Consider the following 19,017-nt stretch of genomic DNA (forward strand, 5'->3'; position numbering starts at 1 on the left):
ATTTATTAAAGTCTGTTATGTATTTTTTTGGAATTTTGTATGTACCTATGTGTCTTTGTTGTGTGCCTTTTTTTCTATGCCCTTCAATAAAAAACACCACCATTTATAATATGTATATATGTTAGATATAGCCAGTGAGCGCCTGCTGAGAGCAAGTGAGCATTCATTTCAAGGTGTTTCACATTGATATTTACGCTCCCTTGCATGTGCTTGTTTTTTTTGTGGCTTTTAGGTTTGTATTTGTTTGCACCCAAACATATAATTTGTTTGCACCCAAACATATATTTGTTTGCAGGACCCAAAAATGTGTTATGTTTGGAACTGCTTGCAAACAAATATATGTTTGCTGCAAAATATGTTTGGGACATATGTTTTCTGTGTGTAGCATTGTTGTTGTTAAAGAAACGGTTTCATAAATTACCGTAGCGATTACACAAGGTGTGCTATTTTATTTTTCCTCAGGTACGCTATTTTCGTGAAGTTCCAACTGTAGTGGACTAGTACTTTTAGGGAACAAAATGGAATAACCGTTTCCACAAAAAGATTCCTGAGAGCCCATATTTACTTTTGTACAAGTCCCGTTCCGTCCCTTTAACACTTTTTTAAATTCTAAAAATCCCATATTGCATTATTTTAGAAGGTAGTATTACCTGGTGTTATTCAATGCAATGTGTAATTTTTTTTAGTAGTTATTTCAAAAGATTCTTGTTAGATCTTTATAGTCTGTTTGATTTTTTTGGCCATGTGTGTGTAGGGCGTTTTGGCGCTTAGCGCCTCATATATGAGTGATATTAATATACATTAATTCCTAATATTACCAGTTATTGTGGAAGTGAAGTCGTTTATGTATGTTGAATGAGCGGCACTTCTCCCTGTCTATCTTTGAGTATGTAAGACACATATGTGTAGCCTCGGTTAATTATTTTTCCTCTATAACTTATAACACTCCAATAAATCAAAAATGCAATACTGGAGATATTTCTCTCTAATGTCCTTCCGGCTTATATAATTCTAACAATTGCTTAAAGTGCAACCTCATATAACTTTAAATGATGATTCCATTGAAATTAAATTCTACTTATTAACAAATAGTATTTGTGTATCCTCGCAGTACTTTTTGAGGGTTATCGCCTCCCCTGAATCAGACTACCTTTTTCGGGACTCCATACATTGAAATTAGATTCCAATTTCTACACAGATATTAATACTTATTGATATACAATACATTTATTATAAGAATCTATTAGACGACCTTCGCATGTGACTATCCTCTTACCCTACCCTGTTAGGACATTTTGCACCTTTAAGTGATGATAACGCAGTTTGTAGATTTCCAAAGCAATAATAAATTGGAAATATTAAATTGGTTGGGTGCTATTGGGGTTACTTCCTTTTTTTTGTCTACCCGCATTTTAAACTCCTGACAAATAACCCAGCAAAATTTGAAGGAAGGGGTTCCATGCGATGACGTGATTTCATGGCATCTTTTGCATTGGTTCAAAGATCCAATCTTTTCATTAGCATTTGAACCAATGCAATGCAGGTTGTGAAAGATCCGATCTTTTCATCAGCATTTGAAATCATTCCATCGATCCAATAAAGATGAATTTTGTGTTTTTATTTATACAAATTTTTCTAAATATATAAGATTAATTATTTACAATAGTCTTGATGTTGTTGCAGACTCGAAATCACAACCACAGTTGTTAAAACTCTCGTCGTAATGACAATGTCATTGCAAAGGGTTGGTGAAAATAGGGGTGTCTTTTTACTTACTAAATGTTGATGAAACATTTTTTTCAGCAACTTTTCCTTTATACAACTGTCAAAATCTGCAACATTAGTAATAATTATTACTAATTATCAAGTAAAAAGACACAGCTATTGACATTCCAAAGCATTGGTGGAAATGACATGCCAAAGCATTGGTGAAAATGACATGTCAAAGCATTGGTGTAAATGACATGCTCTGGATCCAAAAATAAATAGCATTTTTTGGGGTCCACGCTCATATAAAATTCATCGATGAAGATGCTAAAAAGATGACATGCACCCATGATTGAATGGCATCTTTGGCATCGAACATTTTGCTTTAAAGTTAGCTTTTTTCATTTCTTCTATAAAGATTAAAGACTCTCGACCTTATAATGAATAAAAAAGACATGTGATATTAGAAGCTCAGTAGTGGAATTCTGTAACTAATTTTTTGAGTTACCGACAAAAATCGGTGTCATTAAAACGCAAAATTATGAACGAAAAGTATCAATAAAAGTTGACAACACTATTGCTATCGGTACGACTTAGCGACAGCTTTATTTTGGTTGTTAACTTACCGAATAATTTCGCTAGTTACCGAAATTATAAGCATTCGAATTTTACCGATTTTTGTCGATAAGTCAAAAAATGTGTTACAGAATTCCACTACAGGGGGGAGAACTGTTTCTATTTCGAATACTTTTTCATTATTATATTTTTCTAACACTCTAATTGGTAAAAGGACAATCCATAGCAACATTGAATGATTTCACGGAAATATTGGTTCCTTTGCGGTACATTTCCCCGTCACTTCCCAATTGCCACAACGTGCAATGAAGATGATTCTTACGAAGTTAATAAAAACTTAATACAGTGTTGAATCGAAAATACCAAATTTCATATTTGGGTCCATTGTTCTTTCCCCAGAGTCTTTCCACCTTATTTCGCAGGTTCATAGATTACTTACTATAAGATGTAGCCCAAATAAGGCTGATATTTCTCATTCTTTTAGAGAGTCTGATGTACTATATTTATTACTTGCATGCTTTATAGAGTACCTTCCCCATGTGACCACCCGCTTACTTTTAATTTAATGTCATTAAATGCCGTAACATGGTGATGACTCTTACATGCGACAATTTTCAATATTATAATAAAGCAAAAATACTAATTTGTGCAGTTTTATCCTATGGGATTGTTTCCCCCGCCATTGTCTGACCGCAGTTTTTGTTCGTGATACGTTAAATTGATTTGAGCATAACTTCTTATGATTTAAAAGCCTTTTAAGCTTATAGTGGGAAAATATATATGATATTTGGTATTAGCAGCTCAAAAAGGAAACTGCTCTCCCAGGTACCACACCCAGGTCCCACAAAATCGGAACGGATTTTCAAGAGTTATTGCAAATATTTTATTCCGCGGAGATAAATATGAATATGAGAAGCACGAATAATTCAACGCCATTCTTGTAAAAACAAAATCCAAAAATGTTAAGCTTTAAATTTCCTATATACGAACTGTGAATTTTAAAAGAACTACACTTAAAATATGATCAATATATGACAGAATATAACAATTTATGGAAAGTAGAGTCACACACAGATTGTCGTTGCTGTTTGCCACGCACACATTCTAATATCAAGAAACTGCTAAATGCTTAGATTCAAAGTGTAATGGCCTATCATTTTTTCAAAATCATTTCTTTTTCCAAAATTAACCTTCACTTGGTCTAACTAAGAAAAGTAAATTGATTATTTACCTTGATTTCATATTAATCACATTGGCAAACTTCAAAAAAATCTTATCAATGAAAACTTTGGTAATATATACCTCGGAAGACAATAACAACAAGTATTGCCTAAATTAAGAGACCTAGCGACATAAAAAAAAACAAACAAGACACGAACTGTCCGAACAATTTGTTATCTGAGGTCCAAATACGCGTGTGAAACCGACACGCAAACTTTAGTTTGTTTTTTGCGACTACTACCGCTTAACGTTCTTGTTGTTATCACCTCCACATCACCCCTTTTCTATGATAAGGTCTCGCGATGATTAGACGGTCTTGCGAGTATAATAATAAAAGCGACAACAGGTTTCTGTCAAATCTTCTTCATTAACAAGACAGACATTGAACAGTGTGGACGGTTTGAAATCAGAAGCCAAAAAAAAAAAATTAGAAAATGATAATAAAAAACGAACAAACCATTGTTGTGCCGGAACACTTGAATGAAGAGTTTTTCGTCAATGCTCTCGAAGAAGGTTTGCGCGAAACAAAAATTGTTATTCATGAAGTGAACTTTGCCTGGGGTAGTAATCCTGGTGACAATTATTGTTCAAGTATTTATCGTGTCGTGATAAATTATGACAGTTTCGGTGAAAATCCAGTAAAGAATGAAAAAATATCGTTGATTGTCAAGACCATTCCAATAACCGTGGAAACACAATTCTTAGAAGATGTGGGTGTGTTTGTCAAGGAGAAATTAACCTATACCGATGTATTGCCACGTTTGGCCATACTCAGTAAGGCAGATAAATTTGGAGCAAAGTAATGAACAATTGAATTTAATCAACTAGATTATTTATTAATTAATACTGTGTGTGATTCCAGTTGTTTCTATGCCACAAAAAGTCCCATGCAAACTATTGTTTTTAATGACCTAACTGTTGATGGTTTCAAAGTTGCCTCTCGCCAAAATGGTTTGGATTGGAATCATTCGGTTTTGATTTTGGAACAATTGGCTAAATTCCATGCCACTTCCATGGTATTGTTGAAGAAGGTGGGGTTATGGTGTTTTGTAAATGAAAGGAAATTTTAATAATATATTGTGTGTTCTGTTTTTGGAAGGACCCCGCAATAGCCAAGCGTTTCCAACGTGGTATGTTGTGCGAAGAAACAGTGCTAAAAACTAATACTTTCTTCCACATGTTCGGCGGCTATTTAAATCAACTCATTAAAACATCTGCTAATTGGCCTGGCTTTGAAGCGATTACCACAAAAATGCAAAAATATTATGACAATTTCAAGAATATCACTTACAAGTTGGGTAAACCTAAGGAGGGAGATCGCATTGTAGTACTCAATCACGGTGATTTATGGACCAACAACTTTATGTATGGTTATGAAGATGATACCCAACCTCAAGTACCAACCAAGGCCATATTTGTAAGTATTTTTTATTTTTACATTATTTCAATATGTTTAAATTGTTTGCAAAAAAAAAAAAAACAAAAAAAAAAACAAACACATACACATACACAAGACTTTAGACAGCCTTAGCAGACGCTGTGCACTCTATAGCATAATTCTTTTAACGACCACATAACGTTATATCTTCTTTGTTAAAATAAAAACAAAAGTGTTGGCCCATTACAGAACATTTGTTTCATAGACCGAATTAAGAATAGATCTCCAATTCTCTCTGTTTAGTGCTTCGCTTTCTGGAATACCGCGCCTTGTTTGCGCTATCTATCCTTTGGCCTGCCAATTCTGCGTGCACCACCATGCGGCCCGAATTTATACAATTATACAAACAATACAATTCTTTTAATTTCTTTTATTTCACAACTGATGTTATTTGCTGTGTTTACGGCGGTGCCGAGGTAGACGAAGTATTTTACTACCTCAAAATTATAGGAACCAACTTCAACAGTTTGTCGAGCTCAATGGACGCATTGCGCGTCGACACCAGCAACATGGTCTTCTCGCCGTTTACCGCCACACCCACTTTAGCAGATTCTCCTTCGACCTTCATAAAGGTATCGGTTACTTCTTTTACTGATCGTCTGATGTCTATATCATCAGCATAAGCAAGTAACATGTGACCTTTTCCAGCAGGATGTTAAAGAGATCACGCGAAAGGCTGTCTCCTTGTCTGAAACCTCTTTTGGCACCAAACTCTTCGGAGAGGTTCTTTCCTATTTTAACTGAGGACCTCGTGTCAGTTAAAGTCATTTTACAAAGCCAGATGAGCTATGCGGGGATACCAAATTCAGACATGGCTTGGAATAGCTTTGAACGCAGCGGGCTGTCGAAGGCTGCTTTATAATCGACAAAACGGTGGTAGGTGTCGATCTGCATCTCTTGAGTCTTCTCCAGGATTTGCCGCATGGTAAATATCTGGTCAATGGTGAACTTGCCAGGTCTAAAGCCGCATTGGTATGGTCCAATTATCTCGTTGACCATAGGCTTTAGTCGTTCGCACAATATCCCTGACACGATCTTGTAGGCAATAGGGAATAGACTTATGTCCCTATAGTTAGAGCATACAGTCTTATCTCCCTTCTTGTGGACGGGGCACAGGATATTCAGTTTCCAATCGTCGGGTACTCGTTCTTCCTGCCAGATGGTGCTAACTAGCTGATGAATACACCTTATCAGCGTGTCGGCTCCGGTTTTGAACAGCTTGGCTGGTAAGCCATCGGCTCCTGCTACCTTATTATTCTTCAGCCGATTTATTGCTGTCTTTGTTGGCTGGGCGGTATACATTTAATACCATCTTCTGGGATTGGGACTGTGGTATCTTCGTCGTCTTCGCAGCTATTGGATACCAACAGTTTTGAAAAAATATATTTCCTTATCCTGAGTACCCTATATGTATCAGTTACCAAATTACCTTGCTGGTCTCTACAGGAGGATGTGCCTGTACCAAAGCCATCAGTTTGATGCTTGACCCTTTGGTAGAATTTTCGGACTTCATTCTGGCTCCTGTACATCTCGATTTTTTCACACTCCGATTTTCCATATCTCTCTTTTTCCTGCGGAAAAGACGTTTTCTCCTTTTCTCCCTGTATCTATCTCGTGCGCTACGCGCTGCTACGGATTGTAAAATAGCCTTATATGCCGCATTTTTCTCTTCGGTGGCTGCACGACTTTCCTGATCATACCATGGATTCCTTGGTGGAGGTCTCTGGTATCCAAGTATGGATTTTGCGGCTGTTTGCATGAAGTGGGCAATGCTTTGCCATTGCGCTGATATGTTATCGGGACGAGGAGTGCTTTGATTAAGCAATTGGGCCAGTTGAGTGGAGTATGCTGTGGGTATCTGTTGTGATTGCAGCTTATCGATGTCTAATTTTCGTGTTGTATCTGTTCGTAATTTGTTTGCTTCGTTTAACCGGGTGCGTACCTTTGCAGCAATAGTGGTCCGAGTCTATGTTTGCTCCTCGGAACGAACGCACATCCAACACGCTCGATGCATGTCTTCCATCTATCACAAAGTGATCAATTTCATTTCTTGTTATTTGATCTGGCGACAGCCAGGTGCCCTTTTGAATATCGAGATGCTTAAATCTGGTACTGCTAACCACCATGTTTTTGCCGATCAGATGTTTCGCTGTGGAGACTGAATTTCCCGACTGTTGGGCCAAAGATATTCTCCTTTCCATTAAAATCGCCTAGTATAATTATAATGTCATGGGCAGGGCAACGGTCATAAGTTTCTTCTAAGCGCTCGTAAAATATATCTTTGGTCTGTTCGTCCTTGTCTTCAGTAGGAGTGTCATGGTAGCTATAATACAGTGCGTCACCTTTAGGTGTTGTTGTGACGCCTTTCCCAATCCATCGTATTTCCTGTATGGCAGTAATGTCGGCTTTGTACTTTTCAAGTACATCTGCCAATGCGTAAACTACACCTCCTCTATAAAGAGTACGAACATTCCAGGCGCAGATTCGTAAATTATGGTCCATAAAACGTTTGCGGGGTTCGCCAACTTCAGAGGGATTTGTTTTTCATTTCTTCCGTTTTTTTATAGTAGGCTGCTTTTTTCTAGGGGAGGATTACTAACCCGGCGTCCAAACCCACGTTTTTAACGTTCTTATGGGTGAACGCGCGGCATATTTTAGCTCACTGCCTTTAACGGGTGTTAAAGGCAGCTACCCCAGATGACACCACGGGGAGGTCAGTGTCCACTTGAGATGAGCGAGGGACCAAGATAAATCCTGGACTTTGCCATGTTAAAGCCGGTCAGGACCTTAAATTATAAACTTTTGTGAGGGAGGTAGTCGAAGATGTTGGCCGACATAGACCTTCTTGGAACATAATATACGTTTGGAGAAAATTTTGGTTGGTTTTGTAAGAGCATAGTATTGAAGCTGTGTTGACAGGCGCTGGCCGAAACGTTTTTGATTTCGGATCTAACCAGTACAAAGAACCCGCTGCCGTGGGGTTGTGCTAAATTTCGGAAGTAACCCAAGGTGAAGACCAATATGGTCTATATTCGAATCTGATATTTTTCTGGTAGAGATAGAGAATGTTTAACATCAGAAAAAAAAATATCGGTAACACTTGTTTCTATAGAATTGCTCACATACGTAGGAAAGCGACTGAAACTAATTTCGTACAAACATATGTGGGTCTAAAATCATTATTTTGATGAGGTAACCTCATGTCTGAGGGAATAATGACAAACACATTTAAAATTCTGATTATTTGATTTGTAATTTTATATAATTCCTAGAGAATACACCCCGCCTTTGTTTATGTTTGCTTTTGATTTTAGAATTGCAAATAATTTATTTTCAAATATAACAAATCTAATAAATTAAATGTAAATTTAGAGGGAAAATAAATTAAATGCTTAGTTTTTTTACGAAATCACGTTCAATATTAAATTCTTTAAAAGAATTTCATTCCAACATATTTTGTAATAACATTTTTCATTACCACAAAAGCATATTAAATAGATTCGTTTGTCTGTTTGGCTTGTTGGAGCGCACGATAACTGTCGAACGGATTAACCGATGTGCAAACTTAGTTTACGTTTGAAGATGGGCAATATCGACTTACTCCTCCGGATACCTCCCCCACAAAAGTTCAAAAATTTTCGCTGAAATGGTGCATATACAATAACCGAAGTGAATCTAAAAATAGGCACACAAAGCACCGTGGACGATTGGTTGTTGTTATTTTTCGACAACTATCAAAATAGTTATGTGCATTCTCTGCAATGTGGAGACACATGACAGTGGGAGTAGTTAATTTGGTTTACATATGCGGCTGCGAGAGTTTTTAGATGTTTTGGTTGAATTCGCATTTAAACGAATTTAAACGAAATCATTCTTGAGCTCGAGTCGTCATAAAATTGGGGAAGGGTTCTTTGTTTCAATACAAAGAACTAAGAGAACTGATGAGTCCAAGTGACGTTGGACAAAACTAGTCTTCTCTGCCATCCCCTAAAGTAATCAATTTTAACTACAACCCACTTTAAACTTGTTGTTTTTAAATTTGAAAACAACAAATATGAGAATAAGTTTGACTTACCCACAAATAGTAAATATATAGATTTAGGATAGCAAGGGTAAAAATTATGTTAAATACTGGGATATAAGTCCAAATACACAAATATACCTACTCCAAATGTATATTAAATATATGCTTATTCAACAATAACAATTTTTTCCAAATGTATCTTAAAAAACATTTAAAAAATTAAAAAAACCCAAGGTTCAAACATTATTTTACTAGAATTTTTATTACATTACCAGGCAGGTCCTCCTTTTGGCGGTCAATAACTTTTCTCATTTAGAGGATAATTTTAACATTTTTGTCAGCTTTTACTATTAACACATATCTTATTTACCTAAAAACTATCGATAAATAATTTTTTAAGCAATAACATTTGCCGGTTAGAGGGTTAAATTGCATATTATAGCAAAAACAAAAGAAATTCTCGAAAGAGAATTAATTAAATATCACTATAAATGGCCTTCGCCTTAATAAGGCAAAAATAAAAAATAATTTCAGCATGAGGCTGGGATTCGAACCTGGGTCTCCGACAACTGAGTGTAAAGGTTGCCGGCGTCTTAGCGTTCTAAGCCACCATCAACTTGTCAAAACTTTAGTAGACAATAATTGATGATCAAATCTTCTGATATAGAAGAGCAATTACTAATGATGTAGGAATAAAACTTACCGTAGTATTTGTGAACATTGAAAAATGGGATTACTATAGTCTTGCTATAGGAAAAGTTTGGAGTTTCAATTAACTGACATAATTTCGCATATACATTTATCTAATGAAGTGCGATATATATACTAGTTTCCAAGCTTTGCCTTCGTCTGTCACAACAACAACATTCTAATACACCTGAAGATCGGCTTTACCGCCCGTGAAACGTAGTGTAATGGTTGGATGCGTTGAACTTTGGTAGACTCCTAATTTTTCAATGTATCTCTAAAGGCCTTACAGCTCAACTCGAAAGAGAATTAATTGAAAAAAAAACTTACTGTTGGAATATTGTTTCAAATATATATTTTGTTTTGATTAGAAAAATTAGAAAAAAAAATATTCCGGAGTTCTACAACTATTTCGCTAAAATCCCATACAATAATGAATGTATTCTGCTAAAACTTCATCTAGTAATATGGCTTATAATCGCGAAGGCTTAGTTGCTTACAGTGATACCTTATAAGGATAGGAAATTAAAAGTAATATTGAAATTACAATCATTCAAAAACTATGAAAATTAAAAAGCGTGACATTCTCGAACTGACCAAAGATATATTTTACGATCGCTTAGAAGAAATATATGACCACTGCCCTGCCCATGACATTAAAATTATTCTAGGCGATTTTTATGCCAAAATTGGAAAGGAGAATATATTTGGCCCAACAGTCGGGAATTTCAGTCAAAACTGATGGTGCGTACCCCTCTTTAGTTCCATATTATATAATCGTTAAACACAGGCAGGGACTAATATTCGGAATCTCAGAATTCGATCTTTTCGTTAAATACAATAGCGCAGAATTTAATTCATTTTAGTACTTTTTCGTAAACTTTTAGTTTAAATTTCCAAGAGCTAGCCACATCTCACCCCTAGACATCAAGAGTGACCCACATTCCAAATTTCACAAATCCCTTCCAGTAGGTACCCTTTCAGTTCGAATCTCCCATAGCCTAATCTCACTGCAACACACTAACAGTATCGCACACTTTCAAAGGTTATAGTTTTATGACAGATTATACTGCTATGTAATTAGTCACTGAATCGTTGACTAATGATAGGATAATAAATCGGACCGGAAGGGTTGACATTTACCAATGCTTTTATTTTTCTACGAATAGTTTATGCAGTCAAGGGCCACAAATCTATAGGCAACCATAGATAAAAGATAAGAACTTTCCGCGTATTGTTATCGTTATGTTTTTATACCCTCCACCATAGTATGGAGGGTATATTAAGTTTGTTTTTCCGTTTGTAACGCATTGAAATACTCATTTGCGACCCTATAAAGTATATATATTCTTGATCAGGGTAAAATTCTGTGTCGATCTCTCCGTCCGTCCGTCTGTGGTAATCACTCTAGCATCCACAAAAATGGAGATAGGACGCTGAAATTTTGGGAAAACGCGTCTTTTGTTTGCAGGCAGGTTCGATGATGGGCTATATCGGTCCACGTTTTGGTATAGCCCCCATATAACGGTACCCCCGATTTACGGTATTTTGACGTTTTTAGCTACATTTTCAGACCGATTTAGCTATAATTTGACATTTAGGGTTCTTAAGTGTCAGCTAACTTATATAACAAAACTTGTGGACATAGGTCCACGTTTTGGTATAGCCCCCATATAACGGAACCCCCAAATGAGGGTATTTTGACGTTTTTAGCTACATTTTCAGACCGATGCACTGTGGTCCCAGCCCGCGACAAAAATACCAAAATCGATGTCTACAAATTATGATTGTAACTATTCAAATCTATCGTAGATACATCAAAGTTTAGTATTCCGGCTTTCTTTTTACAACTTCTAACGGTACTTGCTAAAGCAGAGCCACAGAAGTGAGCATTTCCATTTATAGAAATTGAGACATTAAAATTCCCATTAACGTAGTGACAAGTTACAAGTGATATCACAAAAAAGTAATGTGTAAAATTACTATAGTAAGAAATGGAAGTTAAAGTTAATGGTATTGTTATTGTTTTTAATTGATAACATCATAAATTAGTATCTTTATTTTGTAGTAAAATTGATATCTTTTGAAATATATTTTTGTGAGAGTTTTTTATTTCGTATTGTGAAAAGAAATAGACTTTTAGTAACTTGGATCCTCGCGGATCCTCACGTTATTTTTACTTAAATATTCGTGGAAGTGTCCAGAATTAGAAAAAAATTATCTCGTCTGCCGAAAGTTGCCGAGCGGTATTCAGTTTGTATTACACTGAGTAAACTCGGAGTTTTGTGAATGTTTAGTATGGGATTTTTGGGTGTTTTCAAGCAATCGGTGTTGGTGTTTTGCATTTTGTTTCGATCTTTTATATAAAAAATTATGTTTTTAGGACTACTGTATGAATTTGTGTTTTCACATTTGTATGGTTTGAAATATGGTGTTCAAAAAACTTTGTCAATGCCAAGAAGAAATTATAGCAAACCTTCAGGTGGATGTTACGGGATATGATTTCTCTAAGTTGTAAGATCGTATACACTATCGCTATAAAATACACCATTATTTTTGAAACATACATGCCACTTCAAGAATTATCTGCCGTTGAAAGTATAACCGGGAAGTCCTGCAGTAGACTTAAGCTTCACACAGAGATCTAAACAAGGTAGTATGGCTAAATTTGCAAGCAGGACCACCTGTGTGGTCTTGTTTATTGTTTATATATCCTGGTACATTTTTAGTCGATCTGGGAACTCTCCTAATCGATATATCCTGTAGCTAGTATTTATTGTAATAGATGCCAACCCATCCTCACCAACTAAAAGTCTCATAAAACATCTTAGTTTCCAGATATGCCCTGGTTGAGACCTATAGGACATTGTTTACATCTAATATAATCTGGTACACCCTTGGACCATATGTTAAATGTGGACAAATATTGATAAATTTTAGCAAGAATGTTTGATACAAATTATAAACTAGGAATGTTAAATAGCAGCACATTCAGTTGGAAATTATGGAAAAAATCGTGAAATTATAAAAAACGGCAGGTACTTCTATATGGGGGATATACCAAAACATGGACCTTTATCGACCATGGACCTGCGCAAGATGTTTTATACTACCAAAAAACACAAAATGTCAAATTACAGCGAATTCACTTTGAAAATATAGTCAAAATCTTGAAATTAATAAAAAACTAGAAGTACCGTTATGGGGGGTCTATACCTAGGAGTGGACCAATACCGACGATTTTTGGGGAAAATTATCTCCTAGTCATTACGAGTTTACGATCAAATTTTCAGATCGATATCTTGATTAGAAATATTTTTGTCGCTCTCTCCCATACAAGCTAAACCACAGTGCGATGTAGCTATAATTTGACATTTAGGGTTCTTAAGTGTCAATAAACTTTTATAACAAAAGTTGTGGACATAGGGCCACGTTTTGGTACAGCCCCCATATAACGGTACATCCCGAATTACGGTATTTTGACGTTTTTAGCTACATTTTCAGACCGATTTAGCTATAACTTGACATTTAGGGTTCTTAAGCGCCAATAAACTTATATAAGAAAACTTGTGGACATAGGTCCACGTTTTGGTATAGCCCCCATATAACGGTACCCCCCGATTTACGGTATTTTGACGTTTTTAGCTATATTTTCAGACCGATGTAGCTATAATTTGACATTTAGGGTTCTTAAATGTCAATAAACTTATATAACAAAACTTGTGGACATAGGTCCACGTTTTGGTATAGCCCCCATATAACGGTACCCCCGATTTACGGTATTTTAGCTACATTTTCAGAACGATGTATCTATAATTTGACATTTAGGGTTTTAAGTGTCAATAAACTTAAATAAGAAAACTTGTGGACATAGGTCCCCGTTTTGGTATAGCCCCCATATAACGGTACCCCCGATATACGGTATTTTGACGTTTTTAGCTACATTTTCAGACCGATGTAGCTATAATTTGACATTTAGGGTTCTTAAGTGTTTCAGACCGATTTAGCTATAAATTGACATTTATGGTGCTTAAATGTCAATAAACTTATATAATTAGTGGACATAGGTCCATGTTTTGGAATAGCCCCATTAAAACGTTACCGCCCGATTTTAGGTATTTTGAGAATTTTACCTACAAGTTTTAACCGAATTATCTGTAATTTGAACATTTGACATTTGAAATTCCTAGTGGTCACCACACCTCTCCACTAGGGTGTCCAAAACCGAAACCGGTTAACCGGTTACCCGGTTTTGAGTTACAAAACCGAAACCGGTTTTCGCCAAAAACGTCATTTTCGGTTAACCGACAAAACCGGTTATTTGTGTCGGTTAACCGGTTTTAAAAAATAGTGATATTTTTAATATTTCACTACAGTTGTTTCCTTGAAAGTAAACTAAACTTAACTATTAACCTTTAAATTTGAAATATATTTTGTTTAAAATGTAAAGTAGTGCCAATCTAGTTCACTACGCAGTTCCAATAGCCCACATCGTTTTTATATGAAAACTGCGTATACGTAACATCACACAGCAGTTTGTATGACATTGTTCTCACGTTTTGGAACTAGTACAGTGAACTAGGAACTAGAGCTGTAGTAGCTACAATTTAAAACCAACCAATTAAAGATCGACGAATGTTCACTATGATCAGCCTCACTAGGGGAAGTCTGTGCATAATTAACACAATCTTTAGACGAATGTCAGGTTATAAAGGGTAACGGTAACAAAATAAATGTTGGATTCAGGCATTTCACGATAACTTTAGGTTTGCAAAGCGAGACGAAGAATCCGGACTTAATGAAATGTAAACTTAATTCTTTTGGTACACAATTTTATATTTGTATGGTTTACCATTGTTAGAGCACAATTTCTGTCTTAATTTTGCAGCACCCATTTCGAGGTTGAATACCAAATAACAAGGATATTTTGAGATAATTATATAATAACGAAGTCAATATGCTTAATTTACCCCTTGTCGCACATTTTTAATCAACTATTTATAAATTATGAGCAATTTTGTACCTATTTAACAAAACCGGTTTAAACCGGTTAACCGGTTTTGGCAAATGCTGAAAACCGAAAACCGGTTTTTGAAAAAATTTAAAATTTCGGTTAACCGAAAACCGTTTTGTTTGGAAAAACCGGTTTTTTGGACACCCTACTCTCCACCAAAAATTGTCAAGAAAGGTCGATGTATTGATAAAGCCCCAATATAACGGTGCCTCCCGATTTTCAGTAATTTGATGATTTTAGCTACAATATTAAAGCGAACTAGCAGTAGTTTGACATTTGATGTTCTTAGTGGTCACAACACCTCTCCATCAAAAATTGTCAACATAGGTCCATGTTAGGATATAGCTACCATATAACGGTACCTCCCAATTTTCAGCAATTTGGCAATTTTAACTACAATTTTTAACCGAAGTGTAGTGGTTACCACACATCTGCTTCAACAATTTTCAACATAGCCCCAATATAAAGATACTACCCGATTTTCGGTACTTTGAGGATTTTACTTAAAATGTTTAACCGAACGTAGGTCCATGTTTTGGTATAGCCCAAAAACAAACCTCCCGATTTTCCGAACCTTAGCTTTATTTTTTGGACGAACTTTCTGTAATTTGAAATTTAAAAGCCAACAAAAATTGTTCATTTAAGTTCATATTTTCGTATAGCCCACATATGTACCTCCGAACTAGCTGTTAATGACATTTGAAGTTCCCAAGTTATGTACCGATTTTCGGTATTTTGAGGATTCTAACTAAAATTTTTAACCGAATTAGGAGTTATTTGACATTAAAGGCTCCCATCAAAAACTGTCAACATAGGTCCATGTTTTATTATAACCCCTATATAACGGTACCTCCCAATTTCTAACCCACTAAAAATTTTCAACATACATAGTTAGATATAGGCACAATAAAAAAGGGCCTCCCGAATGAAGCATTTTATGTACATTATCTGACAACTTAAAGCTGGGGACAAGAATGAAAACTAATTATTCCGTTGTAGTTCAGAATATTTTATGGTGGAGGGTATGAAAATTTCGGCCCGGCCGAACTTAACGCTTTTTTACTTGTTACACTTCGAAGGGCGGCAATATGACCTCAAAAGTATCAGATTTGTTCGGAGATAATGATTAAAGTTGTCAATATATAACCATTAATATATTTATTACTTAATTATGATTTAATTATTACTGCAGCAATAAGGCTCTTCAAAGCGGACGTTTCGTTTCAGGGTCGGGGTGTCTCAGGTGTCAAAAGAGTTTCTGATTTTAATATGTTTTTTAGATACGATTTGAAGAACATCGATGCTTTCACTTAGGTTGAACCTTGTGGCGACTTAACCGGTTTGAATTTCCATAAGATATTTAATCCAATTTATAATAAGATTTTCTGAAAGTAATTTGCATCACTTTAAAAAATCAACAAATTACACTGAAATATAAAAAACTTTATTTCTTTCATATCTGCCCCCCCCCCCCCCTATTCTGTAACTTTTGAACAACTTAACTCATTGTTTATTTTACAACAATTTCATTTATTCGTTTTGTAGTTGTTACAAAAACAAAAGAAATTTTAACAACTTTTGAATCGATAAAAGTTACAGAATTCCTATACTGTAATCCATATTTTACTTGTTAAATTTCTTATTTATTTCATATATTTAATATTTTCAGGTTGACTTCCAGTTGAGTTTCTTCGGTAGTCCGGCATGTGATTTGAACTTCTTCCTCAACACCAGTGTACAATTGGACATAATCAAAACTAAACGTGAAGAATTAATTGAAACTTATTACAAAACCTTTGCTGAGACATTGGAATATTTACGCTATGATGCCATTCCCACAATGGATGATCTAAAATACGAATTACGTTCGAGGGAGTTGTACGGTCTGTTTGCATTATTTGGTTTCTTGCCCATGGTCACGATACCCAAGGAATTATCCGACGATACCAGCATTGAAGCATTTGCCAATGAGGAGTATGCTGCCAAGAAATTAGCTCTAGTATTTGCTCAAGAAAAATTGCAAGAATCTTTAAAATATGGCTTACAACGTTTTGAGGAATTGGGTGTTCTGGATGAATTTTAGATTAAAAACTTAGGTAATTGCCATGGGCTATGATTAGATCTGATGTACATATGTATGTATGTATTTTAGTTAAAATGTACAAACATATTGATAATTAAAAATCATGATTTTATAGTAAGAAAATATTTTTTTAAATATGAAATTATATGATTTTCGTATTTTTAAGTACAAATTGTTTTTGTTTCAGGTGCTAGTTTTAGCGACATTAAAAAAACAAAGTAAGGAATAAAAAAATCGTAATTATTTTTATTAATATAAATTATAAGAACTTTATTGTTTTTGGCATTTAAAATCTGTAATTTCGTTCGAATTCTTTGTTGCCTAAATTCGAGTGGTACCGTTATATGGGGGCTACACCAAAATCCGACCCACGTCCACAATTTCAGACTAAAAATGAAGACAAAATCCACAAATCACCTAAAATCGGGTGGTACCGCTATATGTTGGCTATAGGAAAAAAATGTTCCATATTGGTTTTGGTTTCTTATTCATGTATTGTCATCCAAATCTGAAAAGTGTTCAAAGTTTCAGTTCGATTGGTCAACTGCAACTGTCTTAAAAATGGGTTACTAGATTTTAACTAAACGGACACCAAAGCAAGTTAAATGAAACACTGTAAAAAGCAAATTTATGGTAGTCTTCTTAGAGAAACAGAAACACTGTTAACTACCCAGCAAACCAAATGTCTGATGTCCGACATGTCTGAACAATTTCGGAAGCAAAGTCGTTCAGATTTCGTTCCGATTTCTAAACGATTTTTTCGGAGAGGAAATAGTTCAGATTTTGTACCGATTTCGTTCCGATTTCGGAACAATTGTCGGAAATAAATTTCATTTCCCAATTTCTCAAGGATTTTCTTCAGATTTCATTACGAAATCGGACCGAAATCGATCCGATGTCGCCCCTACATTTCGTTCCGAAATTATGTCAACCACTTCATACAACTTTCGTTAAGATATCGTTACGATTTCGGATCAGATATCGGACGTATTTGTTCCGATTTCGTTACGATGTCGGTACGATTGGTTTGCTGGGTATATATTAAATGCAGTAAACACGAGTTAAAATATGATTTCATTAACATATCACCACTAAACTTAATAAATTTTTAAATGCAACACACATATACATATATTCATGACAGAAAATTAGCATAAAACCCAATTTAAACTTGCACCTAAAAGAAGTATTTTGAGCTAATGCGTCATTTATTTTACAAAAAATCAATGGAATTGACAGCTGAAATGGCACATATTTTTTAAAACCACTTAGATGTAGAGCGCCTTTAAACACGCTAGAGATTATAACAAAATAACGAAATTGTGTGTGTTGTGTGACACACAAAAACAGAAAGATTGATTATCATATTGGTCGTTGTTTTGCCACGAGTAACAAACACACAAACGCCAAAGACAAAATTTGGTCAAAACAACCCACATTAGGAAGCACCTCCGTTCGTCTCCAATATGTTTACACAGGTTAATGAAGTGATTCATTTGTGACTGGCTGTAGGTGTTAGTCTGCAAAGACGAGCTTCACCTCTTCTATCTCCCTTTCCGTTGGAGTGAGTTAGTGCCCAAAAATCGACATAATTATATTCTAATTAATTCAAATTAACCACTGTTTGTACAGTTATAATGGTTAGCTTCTGAATATTTGGTAGGCTTTTTACGAGTTCATGTAAATGTTTTGGTCTTTAATTGGGTTACCGGCATATTTCAACGTAAAAGGTTGTGTGTTTATATGCGAATATACAGTTAGTCAACTTAATGTTTGCAAACGAGGTATTTTTTAATAAACATATTTTCAATTAACCCTTTGTGGCCCAACGTAGCCTGTGGGCAACTTTGCATGTTTGTGCATGCGTATTTTGCACACCGTTTGAGACATTTATATATGGGGATTTCTGAGTGAAATCGGACACTTTTTCAAGATGAGGTTTTTGATTTCCTTTATTTTTTGCTGTGGTGATGCTGCTGATTAACAAAACATTTTAGTATATTTTCAGATTTTTTTGACTAACGGTTCCAGAGATAACGCGCCATGAAAAAGTCAAATTCTGTAAAAACTACATGCAAAAAAATACTCATAAGTTCTTTAATATTGGTCCAATTTGAAAAAGTCTTTTTTTGTATGTTTTGTTGTTTTATCAGCTAGTAAATAAAAAATAGCAAAAAAAAATTGCACAGTGGGCTTGGATGCTATTTTCGCGATTTAATATTTAAAATCAATTTTTAAAGATGTTCGACCCCTTCGATTTTCTTTAA

The 19,017-nt window shown here is 35.2% G+C and overlaps 1 protein-coding gene across 1 annotated transcript; it reads left to right on the forward strand.

Annotated features, from left to right (window-relative positions):
• Positions 1-3,595: 3,595 nt before the first annotated feature.
• On the forward strand, positions 3,596-17,009 carry LOC141398709 (uncharacterized). Its single transcript, XM_073976278.1, has 4 exons — positions 3,596-4,303; positions 4,367-4,535; positions 4,604-4,921; positions 16,337-17,009. Exons 1-4 carry the CDS (start codon positions 3,939-3,941, stop codon positions 16,748-16,750), a joined length of 1,266 nt encoding a protein of 421 aa, XP_073832379.1. The 5' UTR covers positions 3,596-3,938; the 3' UTR covers positions 16,751-17,009.
• Positions 17,010-19,017: the final 2,008 nt, after the last annotated feature.

The sequence above is a fragment of the Musca autumnalis genome, unplaced genomic scaffold (genome assembly GCF_047663935.1).
Source record: "Musca autumnalis isolate F117 unplaced genomic scaffold, ASM4766393v1 scaffold_3, whole genome shotgun sequence".
NCBI classification, from domain to species: Eukaryota; Metazoa; Arthropoda; class Insecta; order Diptera; family Muscidae; genus Musca; species Musca autumnalis.